The sequence below is a fragment of the Scyliorhinus canicula genome, chromosome 13 (genome assembly GCF_902713615.1).
Source record: "Scyliorhinus canicula chromosome 13, sScyCan1.1, whole genome shotgun sequence".
Classification (NCBI taxonomy): domain Eukaryota; kingdom Metazoa; phylum Chordata; class Chondrichthyes; order Carcharhiniformes; family Scyliorhinidae; genus Scyliorhinus; species Scyliorhinus canicula.
The window spans coordinates 97,300,470-97,317,464 of NC_052158.1; the positions used below are offsets into that span (position 1 = coordinate 97,300,470).

General features: G+C 46.9%; 1 protein-coding gene across 6 annotated transcripts in view; it reads right to left on the reverse strand.

The window, feature by feature from the left end:
* Nucleotides 1-16,995, reverse strand: part of si (sucrase-isomaltase (alpha-glucosidase)) — a 200,304-nt gene that overhangs the window by 126,050 nt on the left and 57,259 nt on the right. For all 6 annotated transcript variants that reach the window (XR_005462898.1, XR_005462899.1, XR_005462901.1 and 3 more), the window contains 4 exons: nt 12,889-13,001; nt 12,551-12,676; nt 1,979-2,110; nt 1,246-1,362 (listed from right to left, as the gene is read on the reverse strand). Coding sequence is in view for 2 of the 6 variants with exons in the window: in XM_038816696.1 (XP_038672624.1) it covers nt 1,246-1,362; nt 1,979-2,110; nt 12,551-12,676; nt 12,889-13,001 (488 nt within the window). In the remaining 4 variants the exon portion in view is untranslated. The remainder of the gene's footprint in view (nt 1-1,245; nt 1,363-1,978; nt 2,111-12,550; nt 12,677-12,888; nt 13,002-16,995) is intronic.

Sequence of the window (16,995 nt, forward strand, 5' to 3'; positions counted from 1 at the left end):
CTTCTCAATTATTTATTTATTTTTTTATAAATTTAGAGTACCCAATTCATTGTTCCAATTAAGGGTGAATTTAGTGTGGCCAATCCACCTAGCCTGCACATCATTGGGTTGTGGGGGCGAAGCCCACACAAACACAGGGAGAATGTGCAAACTCCACATGGACAGTGACCCAAAGCCAGGATTGAACCTGGGACCTCGGCACCATGAGGCAGCAATGTTAACCACTGCACCACCGTGCTGTCTTACTTCTCCCCAATTATAACCCCATTTTAATAGATGGGCATTAAAATCATTTGGCAATATGCAATGTATCAAAAGAAAATAAATATTTGTGTCAATGGGCACGATTTCCCCATTGTGTTGGGCCCAGTGCTGATCCTGTTGCGGCAGGTGCATTGTGGGAGAAGTCCAAAACGGGCTTTTCACCAGTCGCTAAGCTGATTGCGAGTCATCCGACTCGCTACACTCGGCACGATCTGGATCATGCCTTCACTGGGCGCGATCCAGATAATCATAGTGAAGTGAGCCTTTAAGCTCATCTAATTACGCATGGCCCATTTGAGGTTGCATTCTCCTGGCTCCCAGGAGTCACCGGAAGCACCGGAGAGGTCTCACTCTGATGCGGATTAGTACTGGTCTCCACAAGCGGAGACCAGGAGAGATGGCCACACCAGGGGGCTCAGACGCCATTGCTGTCCTTCGGGTGGTCAGCAACAGGGCAGAGCAGTGCCCTGGAACCCTGGTGCTGCTAACCTGGCATTCTGGCACTGTCAATCTGGCACTCTGGCACTGTCAACCTGGTAGCCAGGCACACTGGCACCGCCAACCTGGTACCCTGCCAGTGCCAACCTCAGGGTCAAGGGGGAGGTTACCCCTCGGGGTCAAAAGTTGGGGATGTTGCACCTGTCTGTGGTGGGGTCGCATTGTCAGTGGTGGGGGTACGGGGGATCCTCAGCCTCACTTTGAGATTGGGACAGTCCTTCAAAATGACACCCTGATCTCTGAGGAGCCGACCTTACCGACGAGTTTAGGTCGCCACAGCAGAAAAAATTCTAAGTGTGGAATTTACCAGGTAGAAACTCACCAAGCTCCAAAAAATTACTCAGTGTGGGAGAAACCTCTCCAAAATGACACTAGTAATTTTTTGGAGGAATCACGGCCCAATATCTCCATTCCTTCTTTTACAGACTAGCATTTCCAGACCGTTATCCACCATTTGTACAAGATATGGTTCATTTCAGTTACCTCTCCTAAAAGGGGCGTCTTTCCATCCGATTCATTGACCCATACTCCCATTTGTGTGCCTTTATCATAAGCTTCGTAGGGACCATTTATCAGCTTCTGAGTGCTAATGGCTGGATCCTGGGTTTAAAAAGAACAAAGGTTATAAACAGTTAAGTGATAAAAGCCTTTGTTCCCTGCATTTCAAAGGCATTGATGTCTTATTGAAACGTGTACATCGGATGTGGATGATACCGGGAAGGCAATCATTACCTAACCTGCGTTGCCCCGAGGTTCCTTTCTCTGAAGGACATTAGTCAAGCAGTTGCACTGTTACGGCAACCTGGCAGCTTTCATACTGTTAGTCCACAAATTTATCTCCATTGCCTAGTTGGGATTTGAACTCCGCACCTCTGGTTTACCAGCCTAGCACAAAATCCCCTGTACTGTCATCCCAAACTATAATTGTGTAAGCTGAATCACTTCAAATACAACACTATTCCAAGGTCATAAATTTTTAAAAAATGGTTTTAACATCAGAAATACAATAATTGACGAGTTGCCGAATAGCCATTTATCATGTGATATTTTAAAATATTATTTTTTCATATTTATTCCTTGTGTTTTATTTTCATCCAACGGCATCGCAAGAACTGCATTGATAAAAGATCTCCTTTTTGAAACAGTTCATTCTGATTTATTAGAATATTTTTAAGTGATCACAATGAAAAGAAAACAGCAAGATCATGGAACTTACCAGAATGATGATGTATCTCTGCCCGTGATTATGTAAATCCTGAGCAAATTCAGGTAGATTTTGGAAATTGACCAAGTCATAAGTAAAATCTTTTTTATCTTCCATATAGTCAATATCAGTGATCTGGACATCCTAAACAAGTTTAATTAAACATCAGTTAGTCCATAGCCAATAACCTGGATAATAAAGATAGCTAGAATTATTTACAAAAATATACTTCATTGGCCTAAATTGGTGGACGGATCAGAATTTTAATTATCTGCCCTATTTTTAATAATAATAAAAATAATAATAATCTTTATTGTCACAAGTAGGCATACATTAACACTGCAATGACGTTACTGCGAAAATCCCCCAATTGCCACATTCCGTCGCCTGTTCGGGTATATTGAGGGAGAATTCAGAATGTCCAAATTACCTAACAGCACATCTTTCGGGACTTGTGGGAGGAAGCTGGGGCACCAGGAAGAAACCCACAGAGACACGGGGAGAACTTTCAGACTCCGCACAGACAGTGAGCCAAGCCGGGAATAGACCAGGGACCCTGCCGCAGTGAAGCAACAGTGGTAACCATGCGCTACCGTGCATTATTGCATTGACTTTTCCTGCTCATGTCAGAAATATTTGTTTACTAAAATAATCAGAGTTTATTGATGTTTTTTAAAACAGCATTCATACATACTTAGTTTTCACTTCGGGTAAAATTGTAGTGCATTCGTCGAGGGAAAAACACAGGTAAAATGATGAGGAAAGAGATAGGGAGTGAGACAAAGCAGAAAAATTATGCATGTGATAGACATCATGTGGATAATATAAGTGAGAATAAGGCTGAATATGGAATGATCGGACAGGAAGAGAAAATAAAAGTAAAAGAAGCAAAGAGATTGTATGTGAAGAAATCAGTAGCTAACATAAAAGTCTTCTGTAATAATACAAATAACGACTTCCGGTGGTGGCCATGGAATAGGAGGTCGCGTATTAGGTAGCTCCCACTTGTGACGGGCCTCTTGGACCTTTCCTCCCGATATTTTCGGAATTTTATTAGAGAAATCGGTGGAGAGTGAGACAGTGAGGAGAAATCACCCGGCAGTAAATGGAGCCATGGACCAGAAGTGGTCGTAGAAGAAGAATTTGTCGAGTAACAAAGGCGACTATAGAACCTGCAGCACGGGAAAGCATGGTGGAGGTGTAGGATCCCGGTTTGGTGGCACAGTGGTCAACAGTACAGCTGGTGGAGTTCATTCAGGAGAGTTTCGCCAAACAAAAGAAGGAAGGATATGACCCGATTAAGGCAACGATTGATCGGGTGGAACGGGCTGGAAGCCCGTGGACTGGCGAGTCAGAAGGTGGAGGAGAAGATGCCCGTGCAAGAGGACCATTTAACCGCTTTGGAGGCGGAGGTGGGGCTGATGAGGGACCACAGCAGGAGAAGCTGGAGGACCTCGAGAACAGGTCCCGGAGACAGAACCTGAGGGTTATCGGCTTCCCAGAGGGCATTGAGCGCTTGGACGCAAGGGCATATGTGAGAAGTACACTGGAAAGGTTGATGGGAGATGAGGCGCTTACTCAACCCTTGGAAGTGGACAGAGCGCATAGAGGGCTTGCGAGGAAGCTGCGTGTGAATGAAACACTGTGGGCGATGGTGATGCAAATGCACCAGTTCTTGAACAAGGAACAGATTTTGCGGTGGGACAAACAAACAAGGAGCTGTAAGTGGAAGAACTGTGAGTTGCGTATCTACCAGGGCCTGGGCGCGGAACTGGCCAAAAGACGAGCCGGATTCAATAGGGTAAAATTAGCCCTCTTCAAGAAGAGGGTGAAGTTTGGGATGTTATACCCAGTCTGTGGGTCACTTATGAGGGCCGGGAACTTTACTTTGAATCACCGGACGAAAGCAATGGACTTTATCAAAGACAAAAGGCTGGCAGGGGTTTGAGGGCATTGAACCTTGGGGGAGGGCATTGCGGTATCGAGTCAGTTAAAGTAATTTTAGTTTTGAATTGTATTTGCAGTGCCCTTTATAACAAGCTTTTGGGCTGTTGCTCAGATCTGTAAGTTAACTTTGTTTCAGTGGGTGGAGGGTGGAGGGATTTTTTCTACTGTGGTTATTGGGGACTGTGATGTTTTGAATATGTATGTTCGAGTGGGCGGGAGGGAGAACAATAGGGGATAGGATTTCTGGAGCCATGGGTGGGGATTACCAGGCTAGCTGGGCCGGCTAGCTCATGGAAGGGGTGGGGGGGGGGGGGGGGGGGAAGCTGCTCTGCTAACAGGGGAGAAACTTGTGGCGCTAACAATTGCACACAAAGACGAGAGACATGTACACTCAAGGCTTTATTGCTGTGTGATGCTATTCCTCCGGCTGCAACTGTAGAATAGGATCTTAGTGACTCACACGCATATTTATACACAAGCTCTCTGTGGGCGGAGCTAGCCGGCAGGGGCTTACCGAAGGAACTTGTATTACAGGTACAGCCATACATCTCCCTACTGCAATTACGCATATCTACAATGGCTATCACCACAGAACTGTTGCTGGGAGACAAATGGGAGGTCAAGGAACGTGGATGCCCGAGGGCGGGTCCATGGAGGTGAGAGATGCGAGCTGGAGGCTGGCTAAGAAGCGTGATGGCTGATCTACGGGAGGGGGGGAGGGGGGGGGGGGGGGAGAAGCCTCCCGACTAGGCTGCTCACATGGAATGTTAAGAGGGCTGATTGGGCCGGTTGAAAGGGCTCAAATGTTCGTGCATTCTGAGGGGTTTGAAGGCGGACGTGACAATGCTACAGGAGACACACCTGAGGGTATTAGATCAGACCAGATTGAGGAAGGGGTGGGTCGGCCAAATATTTCATTCAGGGTTGGATTCAAAGACGAGGGGGGGTTACGATCCTGATCAACAAACGGGTGGCATTTGAAGCAGGGAGAATAGTGGCAGACGTGGGGGATACGTACATCATGGTGAGCGGGAAGTTTGAGGGGATGCTGGTGGTGCTTGTGAATTTATACGCACAAAATTGGCAATTTATGAGGCAGGTGTTAAGGAAGATCACAGACCTGGAGTCGCATAAGCTGATCGTGCGGGGGGGACTTTAATATGTCAATTTATCCAAGGTTGGACGGGTCAAGGTCAAGGACAAGGAGGCTTCCAGCCATAGCGAATGAACTAAAGGGGTTAATGGAGCAGATGGGGGGAGTGGACGCATGGAGGGTCGGGCGGTCAAGAGGGAAGGAGTTTTCCATTTTCCCTCATGTGCACATGGCATACTCCCGGATAGATTTTTTAAATTCTTAGCAGGACTTTACTAGCGGGGTGGTTGATACTGAGTATTCGGCGATTGCCGTGTCGGACCATGCCCCACATTGGGTGGACCCAAGGGTGAGTAAGGAGAGAGGGCATCGCCCGCAATGAAGGTTGGATGTAGGACTGTTAGCGGATGAGGAGGTGTGTGGGCGTGCGAGGGAGTCCATCCAGAACTATCTGGAAATAAATGACGCAGGTCTTGGCAACAATGGTCTGGGATGCGCTGAAGACAGTGGTTAGGGAGGAGCTAATCTCGATACGGGCCCATAGGGAGAAGGGGAGCAAGCAGAGATGGAAAGGTTGGTTGGGGAAACACTCCAGGTTGACAGGAGATATTCGGAGGCCCCGAAGATGGGGTTACTGAAGCTACGGCAGAGGCTACATCTGGAGTTTGGTCTGCTATCTACTGGGAAGGCGTGGAGCATTTGAGGAAACCGAGGGGGCGATATACAAGTATGGAGAGAAGGCCAGCAGGATGCTTGCGCACCAGCTGAGGAAAAGGGAGACAGCCAAGGAGATGGGAAGAGTGAAGGACAGAGGTGGTAACGCGGTCTTGGACCCATCAGGGGTAAATGGGGTGTTTAAGGAGTTTTACAGCAGGCTATATGAGTTGGAACTCCCAGCGGGGGTAGAGGGGATGAGGTAGTTCCTGGGTGAGTTGAAGTTTCCGAAGATGAAGGATTGGTGGAGGGATTGGGAGCCCCGATTGGAATTGAAGAAATAGTAGAGGACCTGGAGGCCATGCAGTCGGGTAAGGCCCCGGGACCGGGCGGCTATCAGTGGACTTCTATAAGAAAGTCTCATGGTGGTGGGTCTGCTGCTGGTGAGGGCATTTAATGAGGCAAGGGAGCAGGGTGTCCTTCACCCAACAATGCCACAGGCCTCGATCTCACTGATCCTGAAGTGGGAGAAGGACCCAGAGCAATGTGGGTCACATAGGCCAATCTGCCTATTGAATGTGGATGCTAAACTGTTGACTAAAATATTGGCCTCAAGGATAGAAAACTGTGTCCCTGAGGTGATAGGGGAGGACCAGACAGGGATTGTTAAGGGCAGGCAGTTGACGGCCGATGTTAGAAGGTTCTTAAATGTTTTCATGATGCTCTCAGAGGTGGGAGGGGGGGTGGAGAGAGAGATGGTGGTGGTGGAAAATGGCCTCTGACCAGGTGGTGGAATTATTTGTGGGAGGTGTTAGGATGGTTCGTGTTTGGGCTTCATTGATTGGGTTTCATTGTTGTACCAGGCACCGGCGGCGAGTGTACGAACGAATTGGCTGATGTCAGGCTGTTTTAATCTGCACCAAGGTACAAGGCAAGGGTGTCCCCTCTCCCCTCTCTTGTTTGCTCTGGCCATAGAGCCATTGGCGATGGCGTTAAGAGCATCTCGGGACTGGAAGGGGTTGGTGCAGGGGGCGGGACACAGAGTCTCGCTTTACACCGACGACCTGCTCTTGTATATTTCCGATCCATTGGAGGGATGGGGGAGATTATGCAGATCTTCGGGAAATTTGGCTGGTTTTCGGGGTATAAATTGAATGTGGGGAAAAGTAAGATGTTCACAATCCAGGCAAGGGGCAGAAGAGGAGAGTAGGAGAGCTGCTGTTTAGAGTGGTGGGAGGGAGCTTTCGCTATTAGGGAATCCAGGTGGCACGGGAATGGGAGACATATGTTAAATCTGAACCGTCTGGTAGAGCAAATGAAGGAGGATTTTAGAAAGTGAGACATGCTCCCGCCGTCACTGGCGGACAGGGTACAGACCGTGAAAATGACGGCCCTCCCCAGATTTCTGACTGTTTTACAATGCCTCCCCATCTTCATCCCAAGGGCCTTTTTAAAATTATTAAACAAGGTGATTTTGGGCTTTGTGTTGGGCGGGTAAAACCCCGTGAGAGAAGAAAGTGTTGCTAGAGCGTAGTCGAGGCGGGTAGGTTTGCACTGCCGAACTTTAGCAACTATTCTGGGTGGCAAATATAGCCATGATTAGGAAGTGGGCAGTGGGGGGGGGGGGGGGGGGGGGGGGGGTCGGTGTGGGAGCGATTCGAGGTGGCATCATGCAAGGACACAAGTCTGTGGGCATTGATAACAGCACCTCTGTACTGGTAAGGCTGGATGGGGGGTTTCGGAGATGGCAGAGTGCAAGGACTGAGAGAATGGGGATCTATTCGTAGATGGGAGATTCCTTTGTTTGAAGGATTTCGAGGAGAAGTTTGAACTGCCTGAAGGAAATGGATTCAGGTATCTGCAGGTACGGGATTTTTTACGAAGCCAAGTTTCGATCTTTCTGCTCCTGCCGCCACGGAGGATACAGACAGGGTAGTTTCCAGAAGGGTGGTGGGAGAGGGGAAGCTAATGGACATCTACAAAGAGCTTATGGAGTCGGTGGAAACTCAGATAGAGGAGCTAAAAGGCAAGTGGGAAGATGAGCTCGGGGGAGAGATAGAGGCGGATCAATGGGCAGATGCTTTGAGCAGAGTTAACATATTCTCATCATGTGCCAGGCTTAGCCTGATACAATTTAAGGTAGTTCAACGGGCACACATGATGGTGGCCCGGATGAGCAACTTTTTTGGGGTAGAGGACAGGTGTGCGAGGTGTACGGCGGGCCAGCAAATCATCTCCATATGTTTTGGGCATGCCTGAAGCTTAGCCGACTCTGGCAGGTTTTTGCAGATGTATTGTCCGCGGTACTAAAAACACAGGTGGTGCCGAGTCCAGAGGTGGCGATTTTTGGACTGTCGGAAGATCCGGGAGTCCAGGGGGCGAGAGAGGTTGATGTCTTGGCCTTTGCCTCCCTGGTAGCCTGGAGACGGATATTCCTCACATGGAGGGACTTAAAGGCCCCAAAATCAGAGACCTGGGTTCGCGACATGGCTGGGTTTCTCAGTCTTGAGAAAATCAAGTTCGCCCCAAGAGGATCAACGCTAGGGTTCGTGCAGAGGTGACAGCCTTTTATCGATTTCTTCGGGGAAAATTAACTGTCAGCAGAGGCAAAAATCTAAAAGGGGGTTAGGCTATTTTCTGTTAAGGGTAGGAGGGACTTGTTTGGGATGGAAATCATGTATGTACTACGTTTATATTTGGATTCGCTTTCTTTTATGTTGTTATTGTTATTATTACAAAATTACAAATACCTTAATAAAATGTTTTTTTTAAAAAAGGTACCAATTACAAAAAGGTAATGAAAGGTGGAGTGGGGTCAGTTTGAGACCCCAAAATGTATGCAGAGAGGCAAAGGTCATGGCTAAGCTACGAAACGAATCCTTTGCATTTGCCTTTACCAAGGAAGAAGATGCTGCCCAAGGCAAAGTGAGAAAGGAGATAGTTGAGAAATGGTTGATTAAAAACTGATAAAGAAAAGATGTATTAGATGTACTAGCTGTACTTAAATTTGATAAGTCAGCAGGAACAGATGAGATGCATCCAAAATTACGGAGGGAAGAAAGGTTGGAAATCGCAGAAACTCTGGCCCACAATCTTCCAAACTCCTTCGATACAGGGATGGTGTCAGAGAACTGGAGAGTTGGAAAGAAAGATAAAAGAACCATACAGCACAGGAACAGGCCCTTTGGCCCTCCAAGCCTGTACCGATCATGATACCAACCTTTACCAAAACCCTCAGCACTTCCTTGTGCCGTATCCCTCTATACTCATCCTATCAAAGAACAAACAAAGAACAAAGACAAGTACAGCACAGGAACAGGCCCTTCGGCCCTCCAAGCCTGCGCCGACCATGCTGCCCATCTAAACTAAAATCTTCTACACTTGCGCGCTCCATATCCCTGTATTCCCATCCTATTCATGTATCTGGCAAGATGCCCCTTAAACGTCACTATCGTCCCTGCTTCCACCACCTCCTCCGACAGCAAGGTCCAAGCATCCACTACCCTCTGTGTAAAAAACTTACCTCGTACATCTCCTCTAAACCTTGCCCCTCGCACCTTAAACCTATGCCTCCTAGTAATTGACCCCTCTACCCTGGGAAACAATCTCTGGCTATCCACTCTGTCTATGCCCCTCATACTTTTGTACACGTCTATCAGGTCGCCCCTCAGCCTCCTTTATTCCAATGAGAACAAACCAAGTTTATTCAACCTCTCCTCATAGCTAATGCCCTCCATACCAGGCAACATCCTGGTAAATTTCTTCTGCATCCTCTCAAGCCTCCACATCCTTCTGGTAGTGTGACGACCAGAATTGAACACTATACTCCATGTGTTTGTCAAGGTGCCTGTTGAACGACATTAATGTACCTGCTTCCACAACCTCCCCTGGCAACGCATTCCAGACACTCACCACCCTCTGCTTAAAAAACCTGCCTCGCACATCTCCTCTAGACTTTGCCCCACATACCTTAAACCTATGCCCCCTGGTGACTAACCCCTCCACCCTTGGAAAGAGTGCCTACCCATCCAATCCATCCATGCCTCTCATAATCATGTGGACCTCTATCAGGTCACCCCTCAACCTCTATCTTTCTAATCAAAACAGCCCAAGTCTATTCAGTCTCTCCACATAGCTAACACCCTCCAGACCAGGCAACATCCTGATAAACTTCCTCTGCACACTCTCCAAAGTCTCCACATACTTCTGGTAGTGTGGCGACCAGAATTGTGCACAATATTCCAAGTGAGGCCTTACCAAGGTTCTGTATAACTGTAGCATGACTTGCCAGTTTTTATTCTCGATGCCCGATCTAATGAAGGAAAGCATTCTGTAGGCTTTCCTGACTACCTTGTCCACTTGTGTTGTCACCTTCAAAAATCTGTGGACATGCATGCCCAGACCTCTCTGACTTTCTATATTCCTAAGACTTTTACCATTTACAGTATCTTAGAGACCTACCAAAATGTATTACCTCACTTTTGTCCAGATTAAACTCCATTTGCCATTTCTCTGCCCAAGTCTCCAACATATCTATGTCCTGCTGAATCTTCTCACAATCCTCAACAGTATCTGCCACTCCACCAACCTTGGTGACATCCACAAACTTACTAATCAGGCTGGCTACATTTTCCTACAAATCATTTATGTACACTACAAGCAACAGAGGCCCAAGCACCGATCCCTGTGGAACACCACTAGTCACAACCTTCCATTCAGAAAAACACCCTTCTACTGCTACCCTTTGCCTTATGTGATCGAGCCAGTTCTGTATCTATCTTACCAGCTCACCTCTGATCCCATGTGACTTCACCTTTTGTGCAGTCTGCCATGAGGCATCTTGTCAAAGGCTTTATCACCTCCTCAAAAAACTCGATCAAGTTAGTGAGGCACGACCTCCCCTTCACAAAACCATACTGTCTATCGCTTATGAGTCCTTTTGTTTCCAAATGGGTATAAATCCTATCCCTGAGAATTCTCTCCAATAATTTACCTACTACTGACATGAGGCTCAATGGCCTGTAGTTTCCTGGATTATCCTTGCTACCTTTCTTAAACAACGGTACCACATTAGCTATTCTCCAGTCCTCTGGGATCTCACCTGTAGCCAATGAGGATACAAAGATGTCAGTCAAGGCCCCAGCAGTTTCCTCCCTTGCTGTTACACACTTGTTCAAAAAAAGATTTTGGGATAAGCCAGCAACTACAGGGCAATCCGTTTAATTTTGGTGGTGGAAAAGTTATTAGTTAATAGTTATTGGGACAAAAATTGATTAATTTAAGAAAAGTCAACATGGATTTGATAATGGAAACCTGTGTTTAACTAACACGATTGTGTTTTGTGACTATGTAATAAAGAGAGTTGGTGAGGGTAATGTCAGTTATGCGATGGATATGGACTTCCAAAAGCAATTTGATAAAATTCCGCACAACAGGTTTATCAGCAAAGTAAACACCTAAGGAATAAAAGGCCCAGTAGTAATATGAACATGCCTGAGTGACAGGAGCAGAGCAGTTGTGAATAGGGTTTTTAGGGGGCACTAGAGGAAGGCATTTTGAAATAGTGGGGTTTCCCAAGGCTCATTGTTGGGAACAATGCTGTTTTTGATATATATTAATGATCTAGACTAGGGTGTACAGTGCACAATTTCAAAATATGTGGATGACACAAAGTTTGAAAATATTGTGAATTGTGAGAAGGATAGCAATTAATTAAAAGAGGCTGCAGGCAGTTTGATGAAATGGATGGACAAATTGCAGATTAAATATAATTCAGAAATATTTGAAGTGATAATTTCTGGTAGAAATCAAAGAGACAATATAAATTAAAGGGTGCAATTCCAAAGGGGATGGAAGGTGGAGAGGGCCCTGAAGATGCATGTTCACAAATCATTGGAGACAGCAGGGCAGGTTGAGAAAGTGGTTCATAAAGCAACTGAGATCCTGAGCTTTTTAAATAGGGGCATCGAGCATAAAAGTAAGGATGTTATGATGGATCTTCTGTAAAACACTGGATCCAGCCTCAGCTGGAATACTGTGCCCAATTCTGGGAATACACTTTAAGAAGGATTTGAGGGCATTGCAGAGGGTTCAGAAAAGATTTATGAGAATGGTTTCAGGAATGAGGGACTTCCTTTATGAGGATAGAATGACAAAGCAGGGGTTGTTCTTCTTGGAGAAGCGAAGGTTAAAAGATTTGATCGAGGTATTCAAGAGCATGTAGAGCCCCAGGATAGTAGGTAGAGAGGCACTGTCCCTGTTGGCAGAAGGGTTAAGAACTAGAAGATACTGATTTAAGGTGACCAACTAAAGGAACAAAGGCGATATGGGGAAACATTTTTATGCAGTGGACCATTAGCATCTGGAATCTATTGGCTGAGCGTATGGAGCAGGCAGATTCAGTCACGGCTTTCAAAAGAGAATTGGACTATTAGCTGAGAAGTAAAAAGCAGGGGAAGAGGATTAGCTGAGTTTCTCGTGCAGAGAGCTGGCGTGGGATTGATGGGCTGAATCGCCTCTTCCTGTGAGGCGATTCTCCAGTCCTCTGAAGCCATGTGACATTCTATGACTGAAAAATACTTTTTGAACAAGTGGGTAACATTACTAATTCTCCAGTCCTCTGACACAATCGCCGAGATTCTCCGATCCGGGTTTGTCCCGTCATCGCCGCCAGCGAGAACGGAGGATTTGGCACTCGGCCAAAAGTCCTTTTGCTGCAGCTGGGACTGGAGAATCCCACCTGGGTGAACGGACAGAGAATTCTGGCCCATGCAGCATCCTATAAGTTTTCTAAGTGATAATCTTTTTAGGGTACAAAGGTAGCAAACTATTTTCTCTCTGTTACTGCTATGTTACTGATGCGATTTTTTGTAACAATGTGCTGCACTCACATATGGGAGATTGATGTCTCTGTTCCTCTTCACTGTAGCTTCAACATCACTGAGGTTTTTATAGCCCCAACGGCTAAGTTGGAATCCCAGAGTCCAGTATGCAGGCATTAATGGTTTGCCAACCAGCTACATTTGGTTTCAACCAACAACAGAAGATTAATTACATTCATTATAATACAGATCGCAAACAAAAACATATCAATGACTTAATTAAGAAGAGCTTCCTCTTAAATAACTAGAGTAGCATGCAGGAATAGTGTATAGTAATTGTTTGAAAGTCATACTTCTGTAATTTTATCTAGTTTCATCACTAGTACTGATAATGACTGTGTACATACTGTTAAGTATTCACGAACAACATCCTCAGGTGAAGAACCTACAAAGATGTAAAAGTCCAGAACTCCACCAATTGTCCTGTATGTTATTGATGGGCTTGGCTGAAGTTCAACCTCTGCCAAGAGAAGATAATGAGTCATGATTTGTTAATCAGGTTTAGCCATTATGTTCAACAGTGATGTATCAGAGATAGCCATAATTAGCAATGTGGTGCACTGTAATAGTTAAACATTTTTATACCATCCTCTTTGCTGGGAGGAGTAAACAAAGTGTTTCGATAATGGTGGCCTGTAGCTGAGAATGTGTTAATCTTACATGATGCAATATACAACAAATCGTTCTGCTGAGTTCAAGTTCTGCTATTAGTGAAGCTTTCAGTGATAATAATAAACTATTGTAGGTGGCTATTATTGGATTACGAATAACACTGTAACATATATTAAAAAGTACATTGAGTTATTTATACAATTAATTGCACTCTTACATTGTTCCTCGGGGCTGATTACTGTATTATCGATACCCTAGAAACAATTTAGTGGCTAACATAAGACACTGAAAGGATGAAAACAATGATGTTTAATTATCTCACATAGCACAGAGTAATGTGCTTCCGTAAGATTATTTATGTGTGCCATTTTGATTCAGTCGTTAGTCCGTTTAAAATATGAATGTCATGAACAGTTATTAATAGTGCACAAGGTAACCTTTTTACAAGCCATTCAGTTCTATATGCTTCCATAAGCAATTAAGTATATATATATTTTATTTCTTTTGATTATTTTGTCAAGAAGACTTAGCTTGTAATATATGTTTTAGAATATTACATTTAGTTTTAGGAATATTACTTTTGGTTGAAGGTTAAAAGGTTAAATGTAGATAAATGGCCACAGGTGGCTACGAAGCTGATAAGAATCCCTGAAGTCGATCGAATCAAGCAAGCTTGAAGTTCATTGCACTTAAAAGTTATTGCATCTTTATCTTGCAAATGTCAAGGAAGGGTACAACACTTAAACAATGGAAAATCATATCTTAAGCCTGAGGGGCTAGATCTTCATCTTTGAATTGGATAGTAGGAGTTGGGACATTTCCCGGCTCGACACCCTGGCCTCAGGAGGAAGTTCTCACAAAGACACGGAGCGCAATCCACCATAAACGGTAGCACAAGTGGCTAGCACTGTGGCTTCACAGCGCCTGGGTCCCAGGTTCGATTCCCGTCGGGACACTGGGCGGAGTCTCCACGTTCTCCCTGTGTCTGCGTGGGTTTCCACCAGGTGCTCCGGTTTCCCCTCACAGTCCAAAGACGTGCAGGTTAGGTGGATTGGCCATGATAAATTGCCCTTTGTGTCCAACAAGGTTAGGAGGGGTTATTGGGTTACAGGGATAGGGTGGAAGTGAGGGCTTAAGTGGGTCGTTGCAGACTCGATAGTCCAAATGGCCTCCTTCTGCACTGTATGTTCTATGTTCTATGTTCTAAACATTTCAAAGTCCTGTTTCAGACGGTTGGTGTTTTGCGACGATTGCAATGCGAGGTTCTGACCACTATTCAACGGCACTCGGCCAATTCCTTTGGGCCTCAGAGTTCTTACCCATCGAGGCTACGCTTTGAAATTTTTCCGGCACTGGGGAGCTGAGGTCACCAGCAGCATCGGCTCCTCACAGATCGGGGCACCATTTTGTTAGGCTGCCCCAAACCCACACACACCCCTTTCAGGAACCTCTGCTTTCAGGATCTGCCCCCTTCACCTCCTCAAAGTTCCTGTGGCTCCCTCAAACCCCCTTTCATGGGTATGGCTCCCCAGGTTCGAAACGTTGGCAGTGCCAACCTGGAACCTGGGCACCATGGTGCCTCCAGCTTGGCACCCTGGCAATTCCCCTGGCACCAGGGCTGCCAGGGTGCTGGGGGGGGGGGGGGGCGCTGCCAAGATACTACCCAGCCCTCTTCCCAGCCACTGGGGAGCTCGAATGGCATCTGAGCTCCTCCCAGGTACCATCATGCCTGGCCCACGCTTGTGAAAAATACTGCTAATTGGCACCCGGTTGCGGCCTCGCAAGCCTAATTGACTCCCAGGCGCCCGGTGAATGCAGTCAGGATGTTTAAATGAGCCTAATAGTTCATTTAAGTATCTTTATCTGGATCATGGTTAGCAAAGACGTGAGTCAGGTGACATGCGATTGGCCTGACACAAGCACTGATTTGGGGCTCTTCCGGGATTCACCCATCACATCGGCTCTGTGCCAAGGGCAACACAGTGGCTGGATCACACCCATGATTTTCATTGAGAGGGGCAGGCTACAGTCAGACCTTCAAATTTAGGAAAAGGTTTGGAGGCAATCACAGTGGCTGCCAAGTGCTGAGTTGGGCTCTCAGGAAGGCCTGGCTCGGTGCTGTGGGATGTCATCCCAGTGAAAATAAAAAAAGTAATGCCCTCTAGCCCTCATTCCTTACCCACCCACTCCGAAACTTCCTCACCCACCCACACCCCATCAATGCTACTTCATGTCCCGCAAACCCCATCTGCCATTGTCCCTCATACCACTATGCCAAGCTATGCCCACCCTTGATGGCCTTGATGGGCCTTGAACCAGAATCAGATCTGGTCACCATTTCTATTCCTTTATGGAGTCTTCCCATCTCTGTCAAAATCCATCCCTAGCATGGCCAAAAGGTCTCCCCATACGTCAATATATGATTTACATTATTTTCAGATGAAAGAAAGCTGAAAAACACTTTACAAACATGAGAATGCCTTTTGGGCCAAAATATCTGATGGGCTATCATATGTATTAGCAATATAAATTATTTATATGAATCTCAGAATCAAACTGGAGTTTACAAGAAAATTGCAAAAAGGGTAGGCTATAAAATCCATTGACTTCTTCAGATCACAACAGCATTTTTATGTTAGGGATAATGAACCCAAAGTTCTGTTTGAGGACATCCCAAAACATGTTATGCTGTCATAGAGATAATAATAATCTTTATTCTCACAAGTAGGCATATATTAACACTGCAATGAAGTTACTGTAAAAAGCCCCTAGTCGTCACATTCTGCCGCTAATTCAGGTACACAGAGGGAGAATTCAGAATGACTATTCACCTAACAGCATGGGTGGAATTCTCTGCTCCCGGGAAAAATCGGGATGGCCGTTGTGAACTCGGCTGAGTTTCACGGCGGCCTCGGAGGCCGCTCCTCGCCCCCTATTCTCCCCTCCCGGCGGGGCTAGGAGCGGCGCTCCGTAAATCCCGGCCGCGGGGGCATCGCGCCGAGAATGACACGGCCGGCACGCCTAATGACGTCAGCCGCGCATGCGCAGGTTGGCCGGCTCCAACCCGCGCATGCGTGGCTGACGTCACGACACTGACAGCTCGAACCCGCGCATGCGCGGTGGCCGTCTTACCCCTCAGCTGCCCCGCAAGACGTGACGGCTTGATCTTGCGGGGCGGCGGAGGGGAAATAGTGTGTCCGATTGAGACACCGGCCCGACGATCGGTGGGCACCGATCGCAGGCCTGTCCCCTCCCGAGCACAGTCGTGGTACTCATTCCCCACCAGGCCCCCTAAAAGCCGCAAACGGGCATCTCCACACCCGTTTCACGACGGCGGCAACCACACCCGGCCCATCCGGGTCGGAGAATCGCAGGTCGTTGTGAAAAACGGCGTGCGGCGATTCTTCCGAGTCGGGGGGGGGGGAGAATCGAGGGGGGCGCGAGGGGGGGCGTGAAATTTGTCGGGGGGCCCTCCCGCGATTCGCCCACACGGCGTGGGGAACGGAGAATCGCGCCCCATGTCTTTCGGGACTTGTGGGAGGAAACCGGAGCACCCGGAGGAAACCCATGCAGACACAGGAAGAACGTGCAGACTCCGCACAGACAGTGACTCAAGCTGGGAATCGAACTGGAACCCCGGAGCTGTGAAGCAATAGTGCTACCCACTGTGCTACTGTGCCACAATATGTGCCAGAGAGAAAATTATTTTGCTCCATTTGTCTGGATGTTTTCTCCAAAGGCAGTTGAGTTGCAGCTTGGGTTCTGGCCGTCTGCAGCTCATTGAGAGAAGATAGCCAAATTTGATGAGTGTTTGTTAGGCCAGCAGTTAAGGCAAGCAAATA